This window comes from Cololabis saira, chromosome 5 (genome assembly GCF_033807715.1).
Source record: "Cololabis saira isolate AMF1-May2022 chromosome 5, fColSai1.1, whole genome shotgun sequence".
In the NCBI taxonomy this organism is placed as follows: domain Eukaryota; kingdom Metazoa; phylum Chordata; class Actinopteri; order Beloniformes; family Belonidae; genus Cololabis; species Cololabis saira.
This window is the reverse complement of record NC_084591.1, coordinates 37,556,785-37,580,492: the sequence shown is the minus strand read 5'-3', so window position 1 is coordinate 37,580,492 and position 23,708 is coordinate 37,556,785. Positions and strand designations below refer to the sequence as shown.

Sequence of the window (23,708 nt, the reverse complement as noted above, 5' to 3'; positions counted from 1 at the left end):
CAGTCCGAATTTTGATCACACCACAGATACAGTACTCATGGAAGTTGCTCTCATTCTACTTATGGCATTATACAGTGGACTTGTGTTTATACTTGTCCTTTTTAATCCAATTGCAGCATTTGACACAATGACACACAATCACAATTTTCTATGACAGCCTTGAAAGTGTTATTAGGATTAAAAGAACTGTGTTAGGCTGGTTTAAGTAATATTTGTTCACATAAATTAGTCTCTCACACACCAGAAATAGTTATGGTTTTCAAGCTATATATATCCATGAAGTCAGATGAGCCCAGTAATTGGGATGCCTTATCAATAGGGTGCCCCAAAATTACTGGTACACTTGTGGTTTACAAAAGTACAAGGAGACGCAGAGCTTTCAGTTACCAGGCTCCCCTCCTGTGGATGCCGATTCCATCTCTCCTTTAAGAGTAGACTTAAAAACTTTCCTCCTTGATAAAGTTTATAGTTCTGGGTTGGCTTGGGAGTCCCAGAGCCATCCCTTGAGCTACCGTTCTAAAAGCCTAGACTGCTTGGGGACTTCCCATTGATGAACTGGTCCCTTTCCATTTGTAATCCAATTAAAATCATTGGATTATAACACATTGGATTAAATAAGAAAATAATTGGATTATAATTGAACTGCATTTGAACTATAGTTGAACTTGTAGTGAACTATAGTGCTATAAAAATAGCAGCCTTCCGGATGTTTATTGGCTGCTTTAGTCTACCAAATAATTAGTTAGTTCAGGATAAAATCAGCTAATTAATCAATAGGTAATGTAAATATGTCAATAAGGTTCTAAGCTTCCAGTTTAGACAGCATAAGGACTCTTCCATGTCTCCCTCCTACTAAAGTGCAGATTCCACCGGTGGAGGAGATGCCGTCTCGCTTCTCATGTGTGACTGCTGGTGGTCCTTTTGCAGGTTTCACTGCCTGTTTGGCCTCAGTAATGACAATGTGCAGCTCATCATCCAGATTCTGACACCAAGTGCTCAGTTAACCCTGTAACTTATATTTTACCAGCTGAGCAGTGATCATAACTGTTGCACCTTTAGGTTTTGGAGATTTTGAAGAGTCACTGACAGAGAACAAATACTTCCAGATATTAATTGCTGACTGGAATATGTTGGACAACACTTTTTGGCTTTCTCTTGCTTGATACAGTAGAAATGCCATGATTTATTCAGTTTTGTTTGTTGTTTTTTTTTCTTTTTAAATCATACCGCAAGCATGATCACATCACCCCCGTTCTGGCCTCCCTTCACTGGCTCCCTGTCTCTTTTAGAATTCATTTTAAAATACTATTGTTTGTCACTAAATGGGTTGGCACCAAAGTGCATCTCAGACCTCCTACACGTTTACACTCCCTCGAGGTCTTTGAGGTCTTCTACTCAGTCGCGTCTTGTCGTTCCCAAAACTAGGCAAAAAACCAGGGGCGACGGTGCTTTTTCAGCAATAGCCCCTAAACTCTGGAACGAGCTTCCTCCCCACATCAAAATTGACACTAGACATTTTTAAATCTCGTCTTAAAACTCATTTTTATTCTTTGGCTTTTAATCCAGCATGAGAGTTGTGTGGTCTCTGTCCTGTCTTTTATGTTTATGAATCACTGGTTGTTGTCTGTCTGGTAGGGATGGGCAGTATGGACTAAAAAATGTATCACAATAATTTCTGGCATTTATCCCGATAACGATAAAAATGACGATAAACAAAATACCAATTCAACTCCACCTTTTTAACTATAAATCTATCTCGCTCTCAGATCCGCCATGTTTGTTACACAAAAACGTCGGGAATTTATCCTTTTTTCTTTTTCTTTCTTTCTTTCTTTCTTTCTTTCTTTCTTTCTTTCTTTCTTTCTTTCTTTCTTTCTTTCTTTCTTTCTTTCTTTCCTCCTGCTCCCTCCTTCCTTCTTCCCTTCCTCTTTTCTCCCTTCCTTCCTCCTTTCCTTGTTTTCTCCCTTCCTTCTCCCCTTTCCTTCCTTCCTTCCTTCCTTCCTTCCTTCCTTCCTTCCTTCCTTCCTTCCTTCCTTCCTTCCTTCTTCCCTTCCTCTTTTCTCCCTTCCTTCCTTCTTTCCTTGTTTCCTTCCTTCTTTCTTTGCGGCTCATTTCTTTCTTTCTTTCTTTCTTTCTTTCTTTCTTTCTGGCTCATTTCCTTCCTTCCTTCCTTCCTTCCTTCCTTCCTTCCTTCCTTCCTTCTTCCCTTCCTCTTTTCTCCCTTCCTTCCTTCTTTCCTTGTTTCCTTCCTTCTTTCTTTGCGGCTCATTTCTTTCTTTCTTTCTTTCTTTCTTTCTTTCTTTCTTTCTTTCTTTCTTTCTTTCTTTCTTTCTTTCTTTCTTTCTTTCTTTCTTTCTGGCTCATTTCCTTCCTTCCTTCCTTCCTTCCTTCCTTCCTTCCTTCCTTCCTTCCTTCCTTCCTTCCTTCCTTCCTTCCTTCCTTCCTTCCTTCACATACGTTGTGCGTGGATTTAACACAGAACCATAATTCAGGATTTACACAAAAACGTCATCAACGGGAATTTATCGTTTTTACTGCGAGATGACAAATTCTTACCGTGGGGAATTTTTTTGACGGTATATCGTGAACGGTAAAATATCACCCATTCCTACTGTCTGGTGTGTTTTTATTCCGTGCTTTTATGTGCTCTTATCTATTTTACTCTTTTTTTTTGTTTTTACTATTTTATTATGTCTTGCTTTACTCACTGTGCAGCACTTTGGTAACCTTGTTGTTTTTAAAATGTGCTATATAAATAAAGTGGATTGGATACCAACAGTCCTAACAGTTGTTTTCATGGAACTGTGTCTCTGTATTTCAGACCTCCAGACCGTCGACGCAGAGATGTTTTTGGTATCGCAAACAACACTCTATTTGAGGAAGGTAGCCGGGGGAATACCTCGCTTGGCCCCGGGGATAACAGCACGGATAGCATCCCTCCTGTCATAGAGTTCCCTTTCTCAGAAGAGAAGAGTTCAGTGGAATATTTAGAAATATCCGACTTACGGCCTTTCACTGTCTATCGTATTGACATCCACGCCTGCAATGAAGAGGTGGACGAGTGCAGCGCTGCAAGTTTTGTCTTCTCCAGGACCAAATCCGCAGGTAGGAAGACAATAACCCGGATGCATTATCCGATAGAAGCGTGGCACAGTGCAGTTTCTGAAACTGGGGAGACAATCATCTTTTCATTTTGTATCATTATGTCTGTTTTCCAGCTAAAGCCGATGACATCCCTGGAAAGGTTTCCCAAGAGAGTTGTGACAAGGTTGAGGGGTGTGTGATTCTGCACTGGCCAGAGCCCATCACGCCCAATGGACTTATACTCATGTATGACATTAAGTACCGTCTAGGGAATGAGGTAAGCCAGGGACAGTATGATTATAGATCCCCTAAGATTTTCATACTTTACGTACATTATACACCCAGATAAATATAAATCTAGCTTGTAGTAGGGCTGGGAGATATATCGAGATTTTAATATATATCGATATATCTTCAAACACGATATGGTACGAGACAATATCGTTTATATCGATTTAAAAAAAAAAAAAAGAATTTACATTTTTTTTTTTTTAATGATTTTGATATAGCTTATTTTGTGACAAATTGACTTGAATGTTTTATTTGAGATTTGCACAAATGTTTTGTTATTTGCACAACTGTCAACCTCAGTGGAAAAGTCTGCCTGTTACTGTCTACATTGTATTAACTGCACAGTGTATTTTAATTTAATTGTTATGCAGGAAAGGGATATTTGTTTTATTTTATTCAAGAAGCATTTTTATTCTATATATGCAGGCAGTTTATTTTTATTTCATTTGTTTTATACATTTTGATATTGTGCAGACCTCTGTTAATAAAGGAACCTGTGTGACATTTGGCACGAGGCTTTGTATTAAAACTGACTGTTTTTTTAAGGGTTTGCCTCAGAAAAAATGAAGCTAACAGAGATGCTATGCTATAATGCTTTGGGGGAAACCCCAATTAAGGCACAGAAAAAATATCGAGATATATATTGAGTATCGCCATTTAGCTAGAAAATATTGAGATATGACTTTTGGTCCATATCGCCCAGCCCTAGCTTGTAGTTATCATTTCACTTTTATATGTTGGACATATATTCACCAATTAATGAACAGTCAGCATTGCTGCTCTTTTAACACCCTAAAGTGTTAGGAACAAGACTTCTCTTTCATTTACATCCCTCATAAAACGTATGCCAAATGAATTTTGGACCATTAGATTAAGAAAGAGCTTTGAATGGTTTCAAATAATGGTCAGACAGAGAACCTAAGCTCAGATTCAAGCAGATGAACCTAAAAACTAGCTTTTACTGCTACATCAGTAACATTTCACAGGGGAGTGAAAAAAAAACAAGAAAAAAGCGTTTTTTCAGCTAAAGCGGACACCCAACGTCTTGCAAAATAAGAAAAAAAGAAGATGGAAATCATTTTGAAATTTTGCACATATCCTCAGAGCTATCCTCATTTTCAGGCAGTGACCACAGTGTATTTCTTTTCCCGCAGCCTGAGAAACACGGGTGTGTGTCACGTCAGCAATACCGTGAGCACAAAGGCGCTCGCCTGACCAACCTGAGCTCTGGGAACTACTCGGCTCGTGTGCGCGCCACCTCTCTGGCAGGAAACGGTTCTTGGACGGAGGGCGTCTTCTTCTATGTCCACCCCCCTAAGCGTAAGTTGACACTTCTCCTTTACTCACTGACCTCAGAGAAATTTATTGTAAATATGGTCATGTTTGACTTTCTCTTTTTTTTTCCTGACAGGAGATGATGGTGTTACATTCTACTTGGTCATCATAATTCCCATCATAGTGACACTTTTCATTGCCAGCCTTACCAGCATTCTCTTCTTCATCAACAAAAAGAGGCGAGTGCTACGATCACCGAGCTTAATGATCCATGTAATGTTAATTGGAAATTATGACTATTTCAATAACATTCCCCCTACGGGGGTGGGAGGTGGGGGTGAACTTAACCTTGAGAACTGAATCTCTCATCCAAGATCAGAGCTGCCTGTTGGCTCACTGAGTGGCGTTTTTGTGCTTGCAGGAACAGCAACAGACTCGGGAATGGAGTCCTTTATGCTTCGGTCAACCCAGAGTACATCAGTGCAGCCGAGAGTAAGAATGTCAAATATTTTCTCCATTCCCCACTGTCCCGTTCTGATGTTTGTACGCGTGGGGTTGACCTGCTGTCTCTTCTGTGCTTCAGTGTACACTCCAGATGAGTGGGAGGTGGCCAGAGAGAAGATCACGATGCACAAGGAACTGGGTCAGGGCTCCTTCGGCATGGTGTACGAAGGCATCGCCAAGGGTGTCGTCAAGGACGAACCCGATACACGAGTCGCCATCAAGACGGTCAATGAGTCGGCCAGCATGAGGGAGCGGATTGAGTTCTTGAACGAGGCCTCGGTCATGAAGGAGTTCAACTGTCACCATGTGGTGAGATAGAAACTTCACATAATGGTTACCATTAGCAACTTGAATAAAAACGCTGAAGTTGTCTTATAGTGACTGTAGTAATAAGACAATTCTCACAATTGTAATTATTTCTTCAATAATCTACTTACATTAAGAGGATCTAAATCCTTTTGGTCGTCCTTGTGCAGGATGGGCAGCTTGAGTCAGGACGCAGCATCCTGGAGATTCAGTACATTCTCACATCAATGTGATCGCAGCTTCACTAACTGTTAATTGGACGAGTTAAAGATTTCCAATCAGAAGTCAGCTGTTACAACCTTTCCATCAGATCTCTCTGCTAAATGCTTAATTACTGAATTAGATATGAATAATTTAAAGGGAGGAGGTTTCATTTGCATTTTCTTTTACAAATGTATGATGAAAAAACATAAGCAGGTTATATTCTTATAATTCTTATAGTTATATTTTTATAAACTGCTATTCACATACAACAACTTATGTGACTATGCTATTAGATATTTTAAGAGGTCACTCGAACTCATTGTGTCGTGTCTTATATGAAAAACAACAACCTTCCAGTTGATGTGTGAATGCGTGAGTATGGGACATGCCGCTGACCAGCTGTGATTAATGCAGGTGCGGCTGCTGGGCGTGGTCTCTCAGGGACAACCAACCTTGGTGATTATGGAGCTGATGACGCGTGGAGATCTCAAGAGCCACCTACGATCTCTGCGCAAAGAAGTGAGCACCTTTCACTCTCACTTGCACACACAGACACGTCTCAGCTCCGCATCATATTCAACCCTGTTGATGAAATGAAAATGCTTTGGATTTGAGGCTAGTAACATTCAAAGAGAAAAAAAAAGGAAGGGCAGGGGGTTTATTTATTTATTTATTTGTTTCAGCACTTCTTTTAAGGTGATTCTTACTGCACTTTTGGAGCTTGGGATATTCTGTTTTGGGAATGCTGATATACATTTTTAATTTTGAGATTCAACTGTTTTCCCATACATGCTTTTTTTCACATTTCATTTTTTTTCCATGAACTTTAAAAGTTTTCAGCGGGTCAGGTGTCTGAACAGATCAATTTTAGAACCAATATTCTCTTGCTAGAAAGAGTGAGAATGTAACACCCGTAAATGCTGCTCAGCATGTTGTCGTTCTGAGGTAAACAAGGACGCATCATCTGTGTGGCCTTGTGTTGCTGCAAAACATGTAGCTGTGTTCGGTTTCCTCCTGACTACCACTGGCAGCCATCCAGGAACTCCCAGAACCTACGTAACATACGTAACATCCAGTGTACGTCCCACTGGATGATTCAAAACAAGATTTTAACACAGAATGTTAAATGTGGAGATAGAAGATCACAGGACCAGAGGTGGAAAAAGTACTGAAAAATTGTAATTGAGTAAAAGTATCTTTACTTTGCTTAAATCCTACTCAAAGTAAAAGTAAAAGTACTCATCTAAAAATTTACTCGAGTAAAAGTACAAAAGTACTTCATTTAAAATGTGATTTGAGTAAAAGTTACTTTCAGTTATTTAATGCAAAAAAAGGATGAGTCACGAATCAAATCCAGCACAAGTTGTTAATTAACTTTGAGGCATATTAAAGTACACATCCACACTTGTAAAAGCTCAGCTGAGCTCAGTAACATGATCCTTTTAGTAGTATTCAAGTATTCAAACACAAAATAAAGTGCCCAATGCCCGCAGGATCCTGCTATTCACAATAAACCACAATAAAATGCCCACAAGATTTTCACCATACATTTTGTACTCAGTAACCTGAGGGGGTTCAAATGTAGAGAAGTAAAATACTTGGGTCAAAATGTACTCGAGTAAAAGTAAAAATTACATATTTCAAAAACTACTTAGAAAATTACAAATTACTCATAAAAAGTACTCAATTACAGTAACGTGAGTAAATGTAATTTGTTACTTTCCACCCCTGCACAGGACAGATTTCCACTCACTTTGTCTTCAATGAGCCTCGACCCAGAGAAGCCAGTGGCATTTCTGGAACTCATTTACGTGTGTCTTTTTCTTTGGATAGTTTTAAACTGCTATTGTGACAGTACTTTTCAGAAGGGTTTCTGTACGTTATCATGCAGTATAATACACTGTAATGTACTGTTGAAAAAGGAAATTCCAAACATTATTTCTAAATAACAGAAACAGGGATGTTAACAGAATTTTGAAATAATAATTTCCAAATAACTTGTTACTGAACTATAAACCCCCACACGGTCAAGAATCTCTTTCCATCTTGTGAACAGCCCGAGCCCTCTGGGGTGGGCTGTTTCCAAGGAGTCATGCCATAAACCTGTTGCCAATTAAGTTAATTACTCTTGCAGGTGTTGCAGCAGGTGTTTTGTAAATGTGCTGGTACATACAAACATACAAAAGGTTCAGAAGACAACCTTTCTCTGCTATTAAAATGTCATATTTTATATTCACACTATTGGAAATTACATTTGAAACCTGTAATTTGACCTTCTTTAAGGTCAACTGTGAACTGTATTTACTGCATGTTTTGCACAGCATCACAATGTGTTTAAACATTAGGTCATGCAGCAACACCTTTCTAAGTCTTAACTTCTCTTTCTTACATCTGCATGTCACATTCATTTCTGTCCTGCAATACTGAAGCAAAGGAATGATATTAAGGCCCGCGCTCAGTCGTCTCACCTCTTACCCTCTTGCTGTGCCACAGAACACCAACAGCCAAGTCCTCCCGCCACTCAAAAAGATGATCCAGATGGCAGGGGAAATTGCAGATGGAATGGCTTACCTGAATGCCAACAAATTTGTCCACAGAGACCTGGCTGCCAGGAACTGCATGGTAGCGGAGGATTTCACTGTAAAGATTGGAGGTGGGTCAAGTTAACGTGAAACCCTCAGCCTCTTAAAGGTTGTTCAATGCTGAGTCATGCTCTGCTGGCTGTGAAAAAACAAAACTGTTTGGATTTCAGCTTGTGTCTGAGGCAGAAGGGTTTTAATGTAGACAGACAGAGAGAGAGAGAGGCGAGTCGTATAGATCAGCTCCCAGGGCCTTCCATAGATTGAGCAATACTTAGTGGGTTCCCCAACCTCATTTTTCTCTTTCTTTCTTTTCTTTCTTCAGATTTTGGTATGACCAGAGATATTTATGAGACGGATTACTACCGAAAAGGAGGGAAAGGCCTGCTGCCTGTTCGCTGGATGTCTCCAGAGTCACTGAAAGATGGCGTGTTCACAACAATGTCTGACGTTTGGTATGGGAACGCATCACTCTCACATATAAAGCCCGCAGTATACATGTATGACCCTGCCTCAGTCCAGGGGGTTTGAACTGTCAGCATATTTTGTGTCTCTGTGCATGAGGATACTCTAAATCAGTTCATGCTGTGGGATCACGACTGAAAAAAAAAAAAATTACAGACTTCCCTGCCAGCACTGTTCACATGAATTTCACTCACCAGTTTCAAGTCCAATTTCCTGCCACGACAGCTACTATTTCCAAAATATCAAAATGTTTTTTCTTTTGAGATGTTCTTTTGGAACTTCCTCTCCCTACAACAGATCTGTTTTTTTACTTTGAAGCCCTTGGTAAATTGTCTATGTATTGCTCCGCCCCTTTCCTTCTTTCTGTTTTTTTCATCCTACAATTGTAGCTGTTTACAACCCCCCCCCCCGCATTTTTGTTTCCCAACTCTAAGTGTCCCATGTGTTACTCCCAAAGAAGAGATTTAAACTTCTCCAGATGTTCACCAATGAGAGGCTACGGTGCCAGCTCAAACCCACCTTTACATCTCGTTTGTTATAGACCCCCCTCTTTGAAGTCTCTAAGTAGTTCGGTGTAAGACAAACCCACTCCAGGATTCATGAGTAGGTGACTTTTAGTGTGTTGATCAGGGGAAAAGCTAGAAGTACAAAAGAGTTAAAACGTTTATGAATTCTTGTTATAAAAGTGTTTCGGGTAGAACTGTCTAAAAATAAAACTAACAAGAGTTTTTTTTATGAACAATGTACTATTAATTACACTGTCAGGTTGTCTGAGGCTAAACTGGGAGGATGTTCATTGTAAATAATTGTAAATGAAGCTTGCCTCCTAGTTATGAAATGATTAATCATTTTCACACATGAATCCATATCTGTCATCTGTTTCCACACATAAAACACACCAGCAGATCTCAGACAGCCTCACACTGGAAATTTTTGTTGGAAATTGTTTAACAGGATTGTTTTTATTCACTAGCATTTCATTTGTTTTATATAATCTGGATGGATCAAACCTCTTCTGCCTCCATCTGTAATGCAGAGCAGATCTTTTGAGATAGCCCGAGGTGTAAGCTTGCTAGTGCATGTTACAGCAGTAATTATCATTCATCTGCTTTCATTACAATCCTGCATCTAGTCAAAAAGTAATTTACGGTTTTCTAGATAAGTCTTCAAATGCATGTGTAGTACCTTAGGTGGATTATGGCGAGCCAGCCAGGAGCTGGTTTGTGCAGTAATTAATCTTTATGGTTTATTCGTTGTCACCAATAATAACATTATTATTACATTGTGGAGGTTTTTAAAAAACATTATGTCTTCATATAGACACAATCCCCACCAGTGCAATATGACTAAAGAAACACCTCCCCGTTAATGGTTTGTCTTTCACTTACAACTGAACAAGTGATTAAATATAGAATTTTTCAATGAGTCATAACCTTTGGTCAGTTTAAACATTGCTTATACACGATTTTGGGCCAGAAGATGCTGATAAGATGCTTTTTTGGTAGAAAAAACAAAATTTCTTTTGCTTATTGGTTCTCACTAAAGTGTATTGTCAGTATATAAAAGTGTCGCCCCCAGCTGTAACGTATTATCCCAAACTCTGCTAAAGACAGCACAAAGTGTCCCTCAAAGTGTGATCAAGCTTCTGCTAACAGCCAAAGTTGTAAAAAAAAAAAAAAAACTGTTTGGTTATGTTACTCTGATTTCAAAAATAATTTGGTATGACACACTCAAAGTAAACAACACGGAAAGAGCTTTAGAAGTAATTTCCATTCTTTTTTTTCCCCCTTCCATCTATTGCTGCAGGTCATTTGGAGTTGTCTTGTGGGAGATTGCCACCTTGGCAGAACAGCCGTACCAGGGCATGTCTAATGAACAAGTGCTTCGCTTTGTCATGGAAGGAGGACTCCTCGACAAACCTGACAACTGTCCTGACATGTTGTAAGTGCTTTTCTTTCTGTGACCAACACTGGTCTAATATACCCTATTTAACCGTCCAGTTACAGTACCCAGAAGAATATATACTATCCTCTACCGCCGTTACCCCAAAACATCCCGTGTCCCCAAATTATTTGTCGTGTTTATTTTAGGTGTAAGAGATATTGCGTGTGTCTGCTTCGGTGGGGCTGACATTAACGTCACTGGTTAAATGTGGTCCGTTGACTGCATGGCTTGAGCGGTCAGCTGGCAGTGACAAGCCTCCGCAGCATCGGCCCATAGAAGGGATGCCACAACCCATGTGTGAAAGATGCTCCTCATTCCTGCTGTGGCGAGTGGGCAAGAACAGAGAGGTGGTGTCTAGCCAGAAGTGAGGAGAGCGAGAGCCCCTGAGATAAATGTTGAATTCATTTAAAATGAATTAATGAAACACCCCTGGCTGTTTGAGAGGGGGAGACAAAGCACCGGCTGCTTGCCTGCAATGTTCAGCTGCATATATGGATTTCTCCTCTCTTTCTGACCTCAATAAGAAGGCATATGTGCTTTCCACTCCCACTCTACATCGCTGACCTCACCTTAGAAGGAGCATGAGTAGAACAAAAAATAGGGCGGCTGTTGTGAAGACACAACCTCAGGTTTCTATGGCAGCCTGACTGTTTTGTCCTGATTACAGGAGTATGTGGATTGTGTTACAGAAGTGGGGGCTTCGCCTCCTGGTCTTGGAGCGGCGCACAGGGGAGTCGTACTCGCCGCTGAAGGTTGCCTGTGCTTGTAGTGACTTAACGGAGACTTCCAGAAATGTAGTAAAGCCAGACGTTTGCACAAAGACTGAACAGAGGGACATAAGAAGTGGGAGAGAGCAGGATAAAGCAGAGGGATGAGTCATATTTGGACTGCCATGAATGTTACCTCTTTGTTCTGTGTTTCTCAGGTAGATTTTGGTCATTATGTTTCCCACGTGTCTGTCTAGAGTTTCCTGCAGACAAATGTCCATTCTTCCATTCATTCTCTCCATTCTGTAACAAGGTTGGGTGAAACATCAAGGATTCAACATTGTGCAGGTTTTACTTCAGAAAGTATGTTTCGGCTGCGTTACAATAAGTCCTGATCAGGTTTAATAGACATTTAGCGTAGCTGCTTGGAGGCTGCTCTGTACTCGCACTTGGCCTGCAAACGTGTCTGTTTCTGATTTTATTAAGCGTTTGGCCCATCTCTTCAGTGAAATTTTGGCTTTGTCAGGACTATTGCAAAAGTTTTTTTGTGTAAACATCATTTTAACACACTCTGCCCAATATTTGCTTGTAACACTTATTGAGTACAACAGTTCCAAGTCCACCTTATGGGCACTGCCTTATTTAACCTGCACCTGAAATCTAAAGCCAGCTCAAGTGAGCACTCATAAACTCAAAGGACATTTGAGAATGATATGGATACAGGTCTATGGTTGAACAAGGACATCAAGCTTACAGAGGATTGATATTACGTACATCAACCTGCATTTTTTTACACGTGTTTGTTCAACTGAAATTAAATTTGTTGTACCAAATCGATGCAAACGGGTAAAGCAGGAAAATAGTGACGACGACACAAGTAAAACTTGTGAACTATCACGAGCTCTTACTCACTTACATGTCATTTGTAAGTCACTTTAGCCTCAGAGCATTAGGTCAGGTGTGCCTTGACCGGCAAGCCACTGACGAGAAGTCAGCACTCATTGCGCTGTTTTCTAAATTTGCATCAACAAACCTCGTGCACAGCAACAGATGGTAGGTGAGTAGTGTTCAGCCGTCATGAGTATGCAGATTGGTTACTGTGGTTCGTCAGCACAGCTCCAAGCATCGCATGTTTTTCCATGGTCGGCCCTTGCCGTGTGGATTTGCGCATTTGAACGTCCACTTTGAAACACTTCCTGCACACGCAATAAGAAAAAGAAAATCAGATCCATCCTCTGCTGCTGCAGAATATGAAATAAGGCACGTTATTAGGCAAGATATACTGCCAATAATTCCTCTGTGTGGATAGAAGCTGGCACCCAGCTGCAGAAGTTTTCTCAACAGTGAATAGAGCACGAAAAAGAATTTTTACTTTTTTTTGAGAGAACAGCAATAACAAATCTGAGGTGGCCGAGGTGTTTATGGCAAAGAGCCCTTGAGAGTATTCTTAGCTTCTTTTGTGTATAATTGAAGTTGTGGTGTGTGTGTGGTGCAGCGCCACACAGAACTGTAATAATTCTCTCCTGTTTATGGTGTTGTTTTGACATTCCTAAAGCCCAGTTGCAGACCTGGGACTGAAACCTTTAGTGTGATTTATTGCTACCTTTAGTATGACTACATGCTGCGTTACTAATCTTACTACAACATATGTGTTGTAATGTGGTACGAAACATACAAAAGTGATCAGTTGAAGTAGTGCTAAGGACACCTCTTCAATTTGCTTGTTTAATGGCATTAAAAGTCTGTATCATGTTTGTAAAGCTGTCAATAAGCCTGAAAGGAAATTACTGAGCAGGTTAAAATGATACGGGCAGGCATTTATGGGTGATTTAATACTTTTTTGTCTTATTTTGCACTGTAGATTGCAATATTAAAACGATATGTGTACAGCTCTCCTTCCAGAAGTGAGTTTGAGTCAGCAGTGCACAAAGGAGAACATACACTTCAGTTTCTGCTGCCACCTGCTGGTAGGAAACGGAGAGGCAGAACAATTAAATACAACCAATACTCCAATATTTCAGGCCCATTTTTGATCTAAGAAAATAAATGTATGAACTTATGAATGAAGAGCAACACAAAATTGCTACACTGGACAAGAAATAGTACCCTGGTCAATACAAAAGGGGGATGCCCCAACCCTGTTAACAACAGTTACTGGAGGAAAAAAAAATATATAAAAACTTCTCCTGCAAGGTACTCCAGGTATGCTTTTCCCAAACCTTCACAGATGCAGCCAGTAAAGCTTTACATTATGCCTGTGCACCAGACAAAGACACTGCAACTGTAGTCCATGCAGGGGAGTGTAACAGATGCATATCCATTCGGAAAATCCTGTCCAACTAGCACACTGGCGTCAAGAAAGAAAGAGTGGACTAAAGTTCAGTTCAATCAAATATGAGGCATTTATTTATGTGGATATCTTCAAAAGTTTCTGAGGTACAAACTTGCATAGTGTGAAATAGGGCTGTTCGATTAATCGATTTTAAATCGTAATCGCGATTATGTAATTAGAACGATGTTAAAACGTGAACTTTCACTTTTTTTTTTTTTACCTTGTCTGCACACATATTAATGATTGATACTATATTAATGATTGATGGAAATACCTCTCAATACCTGCGACAAGTGCCCCATCAGAGAGGCTCTTTAGTGTAGGAGGGGGTGTTGCCACCGGGCATCCCTCTAGCCAGATGCCGTAGACCGGCTCGTGTTCCTTGCAAAAAACTTGCAAATGTGAATAGCAAATGTAATGACTGACATTACACACCTCTACCTCCTTCATGGGTTGCATTATTATTTAGCATGCAAAGACCCAGTTTAGTTTAATTAGAATATGTCTTGTTTTATTTAATTGGAAATATAACTTACTGTATGTTTGCAAGTGCTGATTTGCTGATTTTTTTTCAGAGATAAAACTTTATATTTTATTATATTTTTTAAAACTTTTTTTCAACTTATTTTACAGAGTTTTGCACTTTATTCATTCATTTTTGGTTTAATAAGAGCAAAGTTTGCACTTAAAGCCCAATGGGGCAAATGTTCAATAAAAAAACAGCATATTTGAAATAATTTCTTTGCCTTTTGTCAATTCACAAAATAATCGTAATCGTAATCGAAAATCGGATTTTGAGAGAAAAAAATCGAGATTTTATTTTTGGGCAAAATCGAACAGCCCTAGTGTGAAAATATATGTGCAAGTAATGTGCAGGACTGCATAGTTACTGAGATGGTTCTGTTGTGTGTCACTTAGGTTTGAACTGATGAGGATGTGCTGGCAGTATAACCCTAAGATGCGACCGACCTTCCAGGAGATCATGAGCAGCATGAAAGATGAACTGGAGCCTTCCTTCAGGGAAATGAGCTTCTTCTACAGCGAGGAGAACAAGCCGCCGGACATGGAGGAGCTGGATATGGAGGTGGAAAAAATGGAGAACATTCCACTGGACCCTGTATCCACAAGGCAGCCGTGTTCTGCTGCCCTTCCTTCGTCTGGATACACAGGAGGAACATCGCCTCCTTCCACCCAGCAGTTATCCCCCATGAAAGGCCCGAGTACTCCATTACTAGGACCCGTGTCTCCCTCACCCCCAGGCTCAGTAGCCTCAGCCATGATGTCACCAGGACAAACTTTGGAAAAGCACTCAGGACATGTGTTGGGAAACGGGCCTGTGGTGGTGCTACGGCCCAACTTTGAGGAGATGCAACCTTATGCACACATGAACGGGGGCAGAAAGAACGAACGGGCGTTACCACTGCCCCAGTCGTCGGCCTGCTGATATCAACCCAATCCCCTTTTTGTCTTTTTTCCTCTCACACAGGGTAAATAAAACCTCCCTCGATCTTTGACGGAGGGATGGCGAGGTAAGACGATTACTTTGTTCTACTGTGTGCCAGTAGATGGTCTCTCCACTTCTTTAAGGTCAAACTCTTAAAAAAAAACTGTAAAACAGCACAGAAACCTGCTGATGCATTTGGAGTTTGGTGGCTCAGACACGCTGGGGGAATCTGGCGTAGCCTGTTCTGTCCCATACAAGTCCTTTTTAAGAAGAAAACACCACAGGCATGTACAGACTTTAACATGGACTTCAAGTCATTTGTTTTTGCATATCCGTCAGCAAAACCAACAGAAGAGCACTTTTTTTTTCCTTTTTTTTCCTGAAGATTTCAAAGAGGATGCGATGGATATTTAGATGTGCATTTCTCGAAAAACACATCTTTCTCTCCACAATATGAAATAGATCCATTTCTGAAATGGGTTTCCATCAAAATTAATTTCTTTTCGAGAGTAGACGGGCTCATGTTTTGTGAGGATGTCTCGATTAGAAAGTCTCGACTAAGATAAGTGTTTGAAATAATGTTTTCTATGGGATCCTGTCAGGCACGGATAAAAATGGTAGAGGGCCTAATTTATATCTGCCAAACTATTGCCAAATCTTTTTCTTTTCTTCAATCTCACGTCCCTTTTTTTTGTAAAGGTCGCGATTCAGAGTCTGCGCAATAGTACCAAAATTATTTGACTTCTCTACAGACGTCTTGCTTGCTTGGCATCCTTTAGTATTCGGACGATTTGCATACCATACAGTTGACCTGGGAATGGGCTCATTAAAACGGCTTCACTTACCGCATCCTCGTAGATCCGAGCAGAAATGTTCCTCACATCACTTTGAGACCGCAAACTCTGAATCACGACTCTCAACCTGTCCATCTTTTAGTTACAATAATTAAATAAGACAAATAGCGCATCACAGCAAATCACTGAACCTCACAATCTGGGAATACGACCCCCCGCCCCCCTTTTTTTTTTTTTATTTCTTTATACATTTTACTGACATTTCTACGTGAACATTTTCTGCGGGAGGAGAACACTGTTCAGCTTGAATGGCACCAAATAAACCGCAACAACAACCGGAGACATCAAACCAGAAGCTGTCTAACATTTTAGTAGCCTAGAGATAACTTAGGTCAAAGAAGGTCTCTTTTAGAATAGTTATAATTATTTCTGCATTTTAAATGCATATTGAAGGTCTTACAGTTGTATTTTTGACTGCAGGATCGTTTTTATACACATCATTGGTTTGTCACTTTTTTAAAACCTTTTTATGGTTAAAATGATTGCCTCTATGTCTGTACAGAACAAAGCTGCTATTTTATTCTCTGTTTTGGATTATATATAATTTTCTTTTCTTTTTTCAGGTTTGATATATTATGATCTCCACAACAATCCATTTCTAATATTCTTAAAATGTTTAAAAACAAAAACAAACAAAAACAAAAAAAACATGAAATAAAACAAAAGGCTTCCCCAAAAGATTTTCAGTAACACTAAATTTTGTTCATTGCCTTTCATTTAAAAAAATGTTTCCTTCTGTATTTGTTTTGTGAGTGTCTATTATTATTATTATTATTACTATTATTATTATTATTATTATTATTATTTTGAATGGACACCTTAGCTCGATGTATGAGCGCATACTTTCTGCAACCTTTTTTGTACTTGTGTTGTCTAGCACTGCGCCTAGCGTTGCCCTCTAGGTGCAACTCAATCTCAGGTCAAAGGAAAGGCTTTGCTTTCTCCACACATTCTCATATCATCCTGTACTTGCCTCCCCTTGCTGCGCCTCTCCCCCCCATGCCCCCCCTTCCCTTTTAATTCCACCCCCATCTCAAAAAAGAAGAAAAAAAACTGTGCCCATTCCCCCCAGTGCCTCTTTTCAAAGTCAGGATTAGTTCCACTACACAAAACGATTACTGAATACCAGATTTTTTTTATGGTAACCCATCCATGTCAGGCCTCTTCTACAATAAACAGAGCTAATAATTAGGTTGTTTTGTTTGCCTGAATTATACCAACAGTCTTTCTTAGCATTTCCTATTTAGTTTAATCTGTCAAGCACAACACAACATCATTTCTATTAACGTTACTTCTTCAGTTATGTTTTCAAACTAGCCGTCTTTGCAATCACCACCTCTGAAAACCAAATACAGGATGGGTTAAAGTCCAGGGAAGGAACGTGTGGATGTCACAAGTGAAAAGGACTTGCAACGACTGAGTAATGAAAATGTTTTGAAGGATTTCTTCTCTTCTTGTTTGGTGATTTTTATTTTTTTTTTCCTTTCCTGTAGAAATGTGTATTTATTTGTTTTTTTTTTTTTCCTTTTGTGATATCACTATAAATCACTGTATAAATGCCCAATGTTTCAGTAATATTTTTTTTCTTTCTTTTTTTTTGTACGCATTGTCCTTGGTGTCATGACTGTGGGACTTAAAACTTTTTTTTTTCTCCCATTAGGCATATAACTACCTCACTTTTTTTTCTTTTTCTTTTTTAATATATTTGTGCATATGAAAACAAATCTCACTCGTCAGTTGTAACCGGAAACGTTTCAAGATAAAACCCCACAGGAATCTAGATAGACCTCATGAAGACAGACAACGACAAGGAGGTGGAGGTGTTGTGAGTTCAGCCTGCAAGCGTCTGGCCCGGCGGTTTTTATAAAAAACTGAGTTTTCACTTCAGATTAGAGAAAACGCACTTGACAACCTCAAATCCTCAAAACACAACCGTAATAATCTCATTGCAAATGCATTTATAGAGAAGTATAAAAAAAAAAGATGGGAATTATTTTAAAAGGGAAATGTATTATTCACCTCCAAAATAAATATATACGTATATAGATATATATACCGTATATGCTGTTAAATTGCAAACAACATCCCATTTCACAACTTACGTTGATCTCAAATGAGTGGCATTCACTTTTTACACCAAGTAATGGATCCGTGTGAATGTAATACTGTACGTATTTACTTTATATACCAAAACACCATGTAGACAATAGTGACTCCAACTCGTACATCTACAGTAGTAAAATCTTCAATGTTTGAATCCAAACAGAAGACAAAAAGATCATTTTATCATTCATCTATCGTCACGTTTTTATGTTTGCCTGACTGTCGTCATTTCTCCCGTCAAAGTCTACCCACTGAATTGCCATGACGTTCTGGCCCAGGTGTTGATTTCCACTGTCATCCATCAGACTCTATCGATGGCCATTCTGGGGCATTTTTTTTGATCATTCAGAGGCGCTGCCTACTCACCTGTTGCTCAGCCACTTCTAATATTGCTGCTGGTTCATTCGTCTCAGTGCAGCTTATGACAACTCCCAAAACGCAGTGTAAAGATGCAAAAAGTAGTCTCGAGTCTCACCTGTACTTTTTTACTAACAATGGGTTTACCATTATCTCAGTGCTCAGGCTAGTGGACTGGGAGCAAATTGAATTTGTACATTTGTCTTTATCAAAAAACAATAAACTAGATGACTTATAATGGGAAACTCGGTTGCTTGATCAGTCTTCTAAATATTATATCGGCATGACTTAGGGCTAAATTTGAAAAAAATATTAAAAAAGAAAAAAAAAAAGGAGAGAAGAATCTTTGACTTAAACTGACTGCTGCCGAGTTTCACATTGGTGAGAAAACAAATTACCACTAACAAGCAAACATATCTGCATTTATGTTTTTCCAGTTTGAATATATTGTGATAACATTTCAGCTTTTCATTTCTGAGAATAGACATGGATCTGCTGTGAGATGAACTACTAGTTACCATTAGATCAAAAGCCTGTCAAAACACATAGACATAGCAAAGGGATGTGTAGAATGCAGGTAGTCATGGCAACAAATAAAGTTAGAAAGAGAGAATAGTTTACAGGTGCAACAACAGTCTTTTTATTTTTCTTTACATTAGGCTTTCAGCATAAATATACATTAACTATGTTCAGTTGAATCGTGTTCATCATTTTTGATTCTTCGGAATGTTTTCTGTTCAAATTTCAGGTTTATAGAGGATGCAACAGTGCATTCCACTGCAATAACAGGCTTGAGGTTTATCATTATCATGTCTGTTTTTATGATTTGCATTCCTACACCTTCTGAGGGGCCTTGGTCTAGTACTATCTTATATTTTTGCAAAATCTGTGCATTTAGATCACGATTAGGGAAAGAAATAATCAAAATAATATCACTAGACTGTCTTCTCTCGAGCTCTGTATCTGAGGCCTCAAAGTTTTTTTCAGACCTATAGATGGGATGGTGTATTTTCGACACACCATCTCCAAATGTGTATCTGAGAATTTCATGTATTTTACTTTTTCTGAAATTTTGAATAAATAAATGAGAACCAGATTGCTTCATATAATTATTACCCCGTATGGTGCAGTTTGTCTCCTTTCATTGACATGATTTCTGCACTTGCTGCAATATATTATCTTACTGTAAGGGCTACACTTCATGATGTTTGGGCTCCCCCAGCTGCTGGAGCATTGTAAGAATGAGGGTCTGCAGAAGGGGTACCAGTTCATCAGCTGAGGCAAGGCTGCCAGATGAGGGGATGTGGATGAAAACTGCTCTCTGCCGACCTTGGTACAGTGAGCAGTAATAGGCAAAGTCGCACAGGTACCTGAACACATGATAGAAATCGTTAATTACTTCTCCCGTCTGATGACATGGTGCATACGGGATGCCTACCTGCCAGCATCTCTTGAATAAATCACATTCTGCCCTGCTTGTTTTAGGTGCTTGGAGACAGCCCTCGTGTCGATAACCGAGTCCAGTTTTTCTGGTCCACCTACGATGCAGCAGTGACCCTCAGGGCAAAAGCCACACACGTCTCTATCTCTGTAGCCATTGTTCCTCCCAGTTTGCTCTAAAATCACCACACTCGAACCTCTGACAATGCCCAGATGTACAGCAAACTGGGAAGACACACAAAAAAGAATATTTGTCTTATTTCTAGTTAAAATGTCTCATTTTTTGTAAAAAAAAAAAATCTCATTACACTTAAAACAAGACTCATCACTGGAAAAAACAATTTTCACCTGCTTTAAGTAGATTTTCACTTAAAATAAGTAGAGAAATCTGCCAGTGGAACAAGATATTTTTGCTTGTAATGAGGAGATAAATCTTGTCCCACTGGCAGATTTTTCTACTTATTTCAAGTGAAAATTTACTTGAAACAGGTGAAAATGTTCAAATAAGTTATTTTTCTGGTAATGACTCTTGTTTTAAGGGTAATGAGATTTTTTGACTAAAAATTAGACATTTTAACTGGAAATAAGACAAATATTCCTGGTAAGATTTTGAGTTTTTGCAGTGTCAAGTTACTGGGGATTTTAGACCATTCTGTTGGACCAGAAGAGAAAAATACGCACTTGTTTGCATGTCATTGTTTTAATTTTTCAAGTTTGCAATACAAAGACTCATATGGTGGATATATTGTGGGACTATTCCACTATTTTAAATGTCAAATATTATACGATTTCTATCTCGACACCCAGACTTTATTCTTACTTTTGGTTGCAGAGTTTGCCAGAGTTCAGTGATGATTCGCCGGGCGGCCACATAGCTGACTGGGAGCTCCTTGGTGTAAACACGGACCGTCTCTCCCAGCCCGGCCAACTTCAACGCCTGAAATAGATTTTTCCACAATAACATACATGCAACATTGGACTCACTATCTGAGATGTGTTTGTTAAACATTACCTGGGCAGCTTTCCAGCTGGGGTTCACCAAAAACTGTCTGAACGGCCCGAACCCTCAAAAAGTACATTTAAAATTACATTTCAAAATAAAGGCACGCTTGAATTGCGAAGCTGCGTATTTTACGAGCAAACACGGCATTTACCTGTGACGACCACGAGCTCTCTTTCATTCATACTGAAGCAGATGTTAAGTTACAGTCAATAAAGAAAGCTGAAATGCATTTTAAACTAGCACTGTAGTCTGAAACAGCGTTTCACTTTAGCTGTCGTAATATTTGTATATACTTTTTTGTCCACGTGAGGGAGCACTTCTCCACTGAAACGTAAACACAGTGTAGAAGTGGTGTGTTCACGGCTGTAGGTAAGTTGTGTTAATACCACCGACGTCATCACGTAAGCTTACTGGAGCCGTAGGCCGTGTGACTGGAACAGACAACTGAATTACGTTTTTTTATGTTAGGCTTCTTATTTTATTTATGTCTCACGAGCATATTCTGCCAGATTTTTTTTCAGTTTGAAGGTATTTAATTCCTTCCCGATTGTCTTCACTCTTCCTGGCGTGGTCATTTTTTTTAGCCCCTTTTTTTGTGAGTGAAACGATTTTTTAACTATTTGACTCGAACTCGAATTGAATTAGATGCATATTTTTGAATTCCATGAACAGGTGGGAAACAAATTATTATCAAGCAATTCACTTTAATACAAAATAACAAAATTAACTGAATAAAATAAGTTTCTTTCTTAAACAGAAGCCTGTCCTGCTTAACTTAAAATTGTATAAATTAATTAAAACAGAAAGAAAGCAGGACATCCATTCTGTAATAATGCACATTTTTAGTGCAATAACAAAAGTGCAAACAGAAAGTCTGTAGAGAACTTGTAAACATATATTTGTGCCTCAAAAGGCCATGACTGTAGGATGCAGTTGTAGTAAAACAGAAAAAAATAACTTATGAACTCAACAGCTCAATGCCATTTTCCATTGGCATTTCATGACTATTTTTTGACTCTCACAGTAATACGGGACAAAGTGCGTCCCTTTTCAGCTCAATATGGGACGCGTATTTTAGTTTATAAATACGGGACAATTCTGTTTTTCAAGGGACGGTTGGCATCCCTATTCATGAGCAGGTTTACTGTGAAGTCAATTAAATTATCAATGATTCAATTCCCCCCCCCCCCCCCCCCCCAAAAAAAGGGAAAGTTTTAAAGAGACAAAGAAGACTTTAGGACATGGAATCTGAACTACCTGTATGGCTGTACTTGATCTCCTCGAAAGGGTAAATGATGCATTAGATAAAGGAGAATATGGCATTGGTGTGTTTCTGGACCTCTCAAAGGCCTTTGATACCATCGATCATAACATACTGCTTAATAAATTGACCCACTATGGGATCAGAGGCACAGCTCTTAAATGGTTCACTAGTTATCTTTCTCAGAGACAACAATATGTACACATCCACATCTCAATATAGACACATCAAATATGGGGTTCCACAGGGTTCTATTTTGGGGCCATTACTCTTTATTATTTATATAAATGATCTGGTCAATTGCTCAAAGGTCCTCCAAAAAAATATTTTTTGCTGATGATACAAACCTTTTTATATCACATAACATCATCCATGAACTTCAAGACCTCCTTAACAATGAGCTCTCTAAGGTGGATATCTGGTTTAAAGTAAATAAACTCTCTCTTAATATTAAGAAAACTAATTATATGTTATTTTGTTTCAATAAAAAACGAAGAAATATGGAAAATTCCCCAGCACACCCACAATACTAGACACAAACACCTTATTATAGGAAAAAAACGTAAACTTGTGGGAACAAGTATGAGTGTTGTGTGTCAGGGACCACAGATTTGGAATGAGCTGAATGATAGCCTTAAAAAGTCACAGTCCATCTCCATATTCAAATGCCAGTTAAAGAAACAATTGTTAAGCTCATATATATACATGTACACTTCTGGATCACAAAATGTTTCATGTTAAGTGTTTGTAATGTGATATGTTGTAATGTTAAGTGGTAAATAGTGTAAAGTGCATGTTGTACTGTTAAGTGTGTATATAAGTGTAAGTGCATACGTATTCCCAGTACTCGAGTTGAGGGGGGATGAGGGGGGGGGGGGGGGGTGGCATCCCCCCTGAAATAAAAACGGTCAAAATCATCCCCCCTTTCCATCCCTTATGTCATTTCATCAATGAATGTGCTATTTCAACATTTAAAGTCATTACCAGAAAAATAACTTATTTGACAATTTTCACCTGTTTCAAGTAAATTTTCACATGAAATAAGTAGGAAAATCTGCCAGTGGGACAAGATTTATCCTCTCATTACAAGCAATAAAATCTTGTTCCACATGCAGATTTTTCTACTTATTTTAAGTGAAAATCTACTTGAAACAGGTGAAAATTGTTGTTTTTTCCAGTGATGAGTCTTGTTTTAAGTGTAATGATATTTTTTTACTAAAATGAGACATTTTAACTAGAAATAAGACAAATATTCTTGTTAAGATTTTGAGTTTTTGCAGTGATCCATTTTACTTATCCTGTGAAGGACAGAGTCATATTGATAAGTTCAGAAAAATGTTTTTTATTGTTGTGTTTTGATGTATTTGATGTAAGCCCTGTGGATAATTAAAGCTTACAGAAGGCTGCATTTAACTGCTGCTATGTCATTCCTGCAGTATTTCTGCAGGTGTTTTGGTCAGTGCTATTATTTGTAATATATTATATTTGTAATCAGCACAAAGTATCTGTCCCCATATGATAAAATCCACCATCCCCCCTGATCTTTTTTTACAAC

General features: G+C 38.9%; 2 protein-coding genes across 2 annotated transcripts in view; one reads left to right on the top strand and one right to left on the bottom strand.

Annotated features, from left to right (window-relative positions):
• Positions 1 to 19,563, top strand: part of igf1ra (insulin-like growth factor 1a receptor) — a 95,891-nt gene extending 76,328 nt beyond the window's left edge. The window contains exons 11-21 of the mRNA XM_061721914.1: positions 2,822 to 3,105; positions 3,219 to 3,361; positions 4,530 to 4,695; positions 4,787 to 4,889; positions 5,072 to 5,142; positions 5,234 to 5,463; positions 6,079 to 6,183; positions 8,158 to 8,317; positions 8,569 to 8,698; positions 10,515 to 10,649; positions 14,610 to 19,563. Of these exons, the coding sequence (XP_061577898.1) occupies positions 2,822 to 3,105; positions 3,219 to 3,361; positions 4,530 to 4,695; positions 4,787 to 4,889; positions 5,072 to 5,142; positions 5,234 to 5,463; positions 6,079 to 6,183; positions 8,158 to 8,317; positions 8,569 to 8,698; positions 10,515 to 10,649; positions 14,610 to 15,135 (2,053 nt within the window). The 3' untranslated portion in view covers positions 15,136 to 19,563. The remainder of the gene's footprint in view (positions 1 to 2,821; positions 3,106 to 3,218; positions 3,362 to 4,529; positions 4,696 to 4,786; positions 4,890 to 5,071; positions 5,143 to 5,233; positions 5,464 to 6,078; positions 6,184 to 8,157; positions 8,318 to 8,568; positions 8,699 to 10,514; positions 10,650 to 14,609) is intronic.
• On the bottom strand, positions 19,114 to 21,140 carry pgpep1l (pyroglutamyl-peptidase I like). Its single transcript, XM_061721915.1, has 5 exons — positions 21,044 to 21,140; positions 20,902 to 20,954; positions 20,710 to 20,826; positions 19,888 to 20,114; positions 19,114 to 19,819 (listed from the first exon to the last, which is right to left on the bottom strand). Exons 1-5 carry the CDS (start codon positions 21,072 to 21,074, stop codon positions 19,642 to 19,644), a joined length of 606 nt encoding a protein of 201 aa, XP_061577899.1. The 5' UTR covers positions 21,075 to 21,140; the 3' UTR covers positions 19,114 to 19,641.
• Positions 21,141 to 23,708: the final 2,568 nt, after the last annotated feature.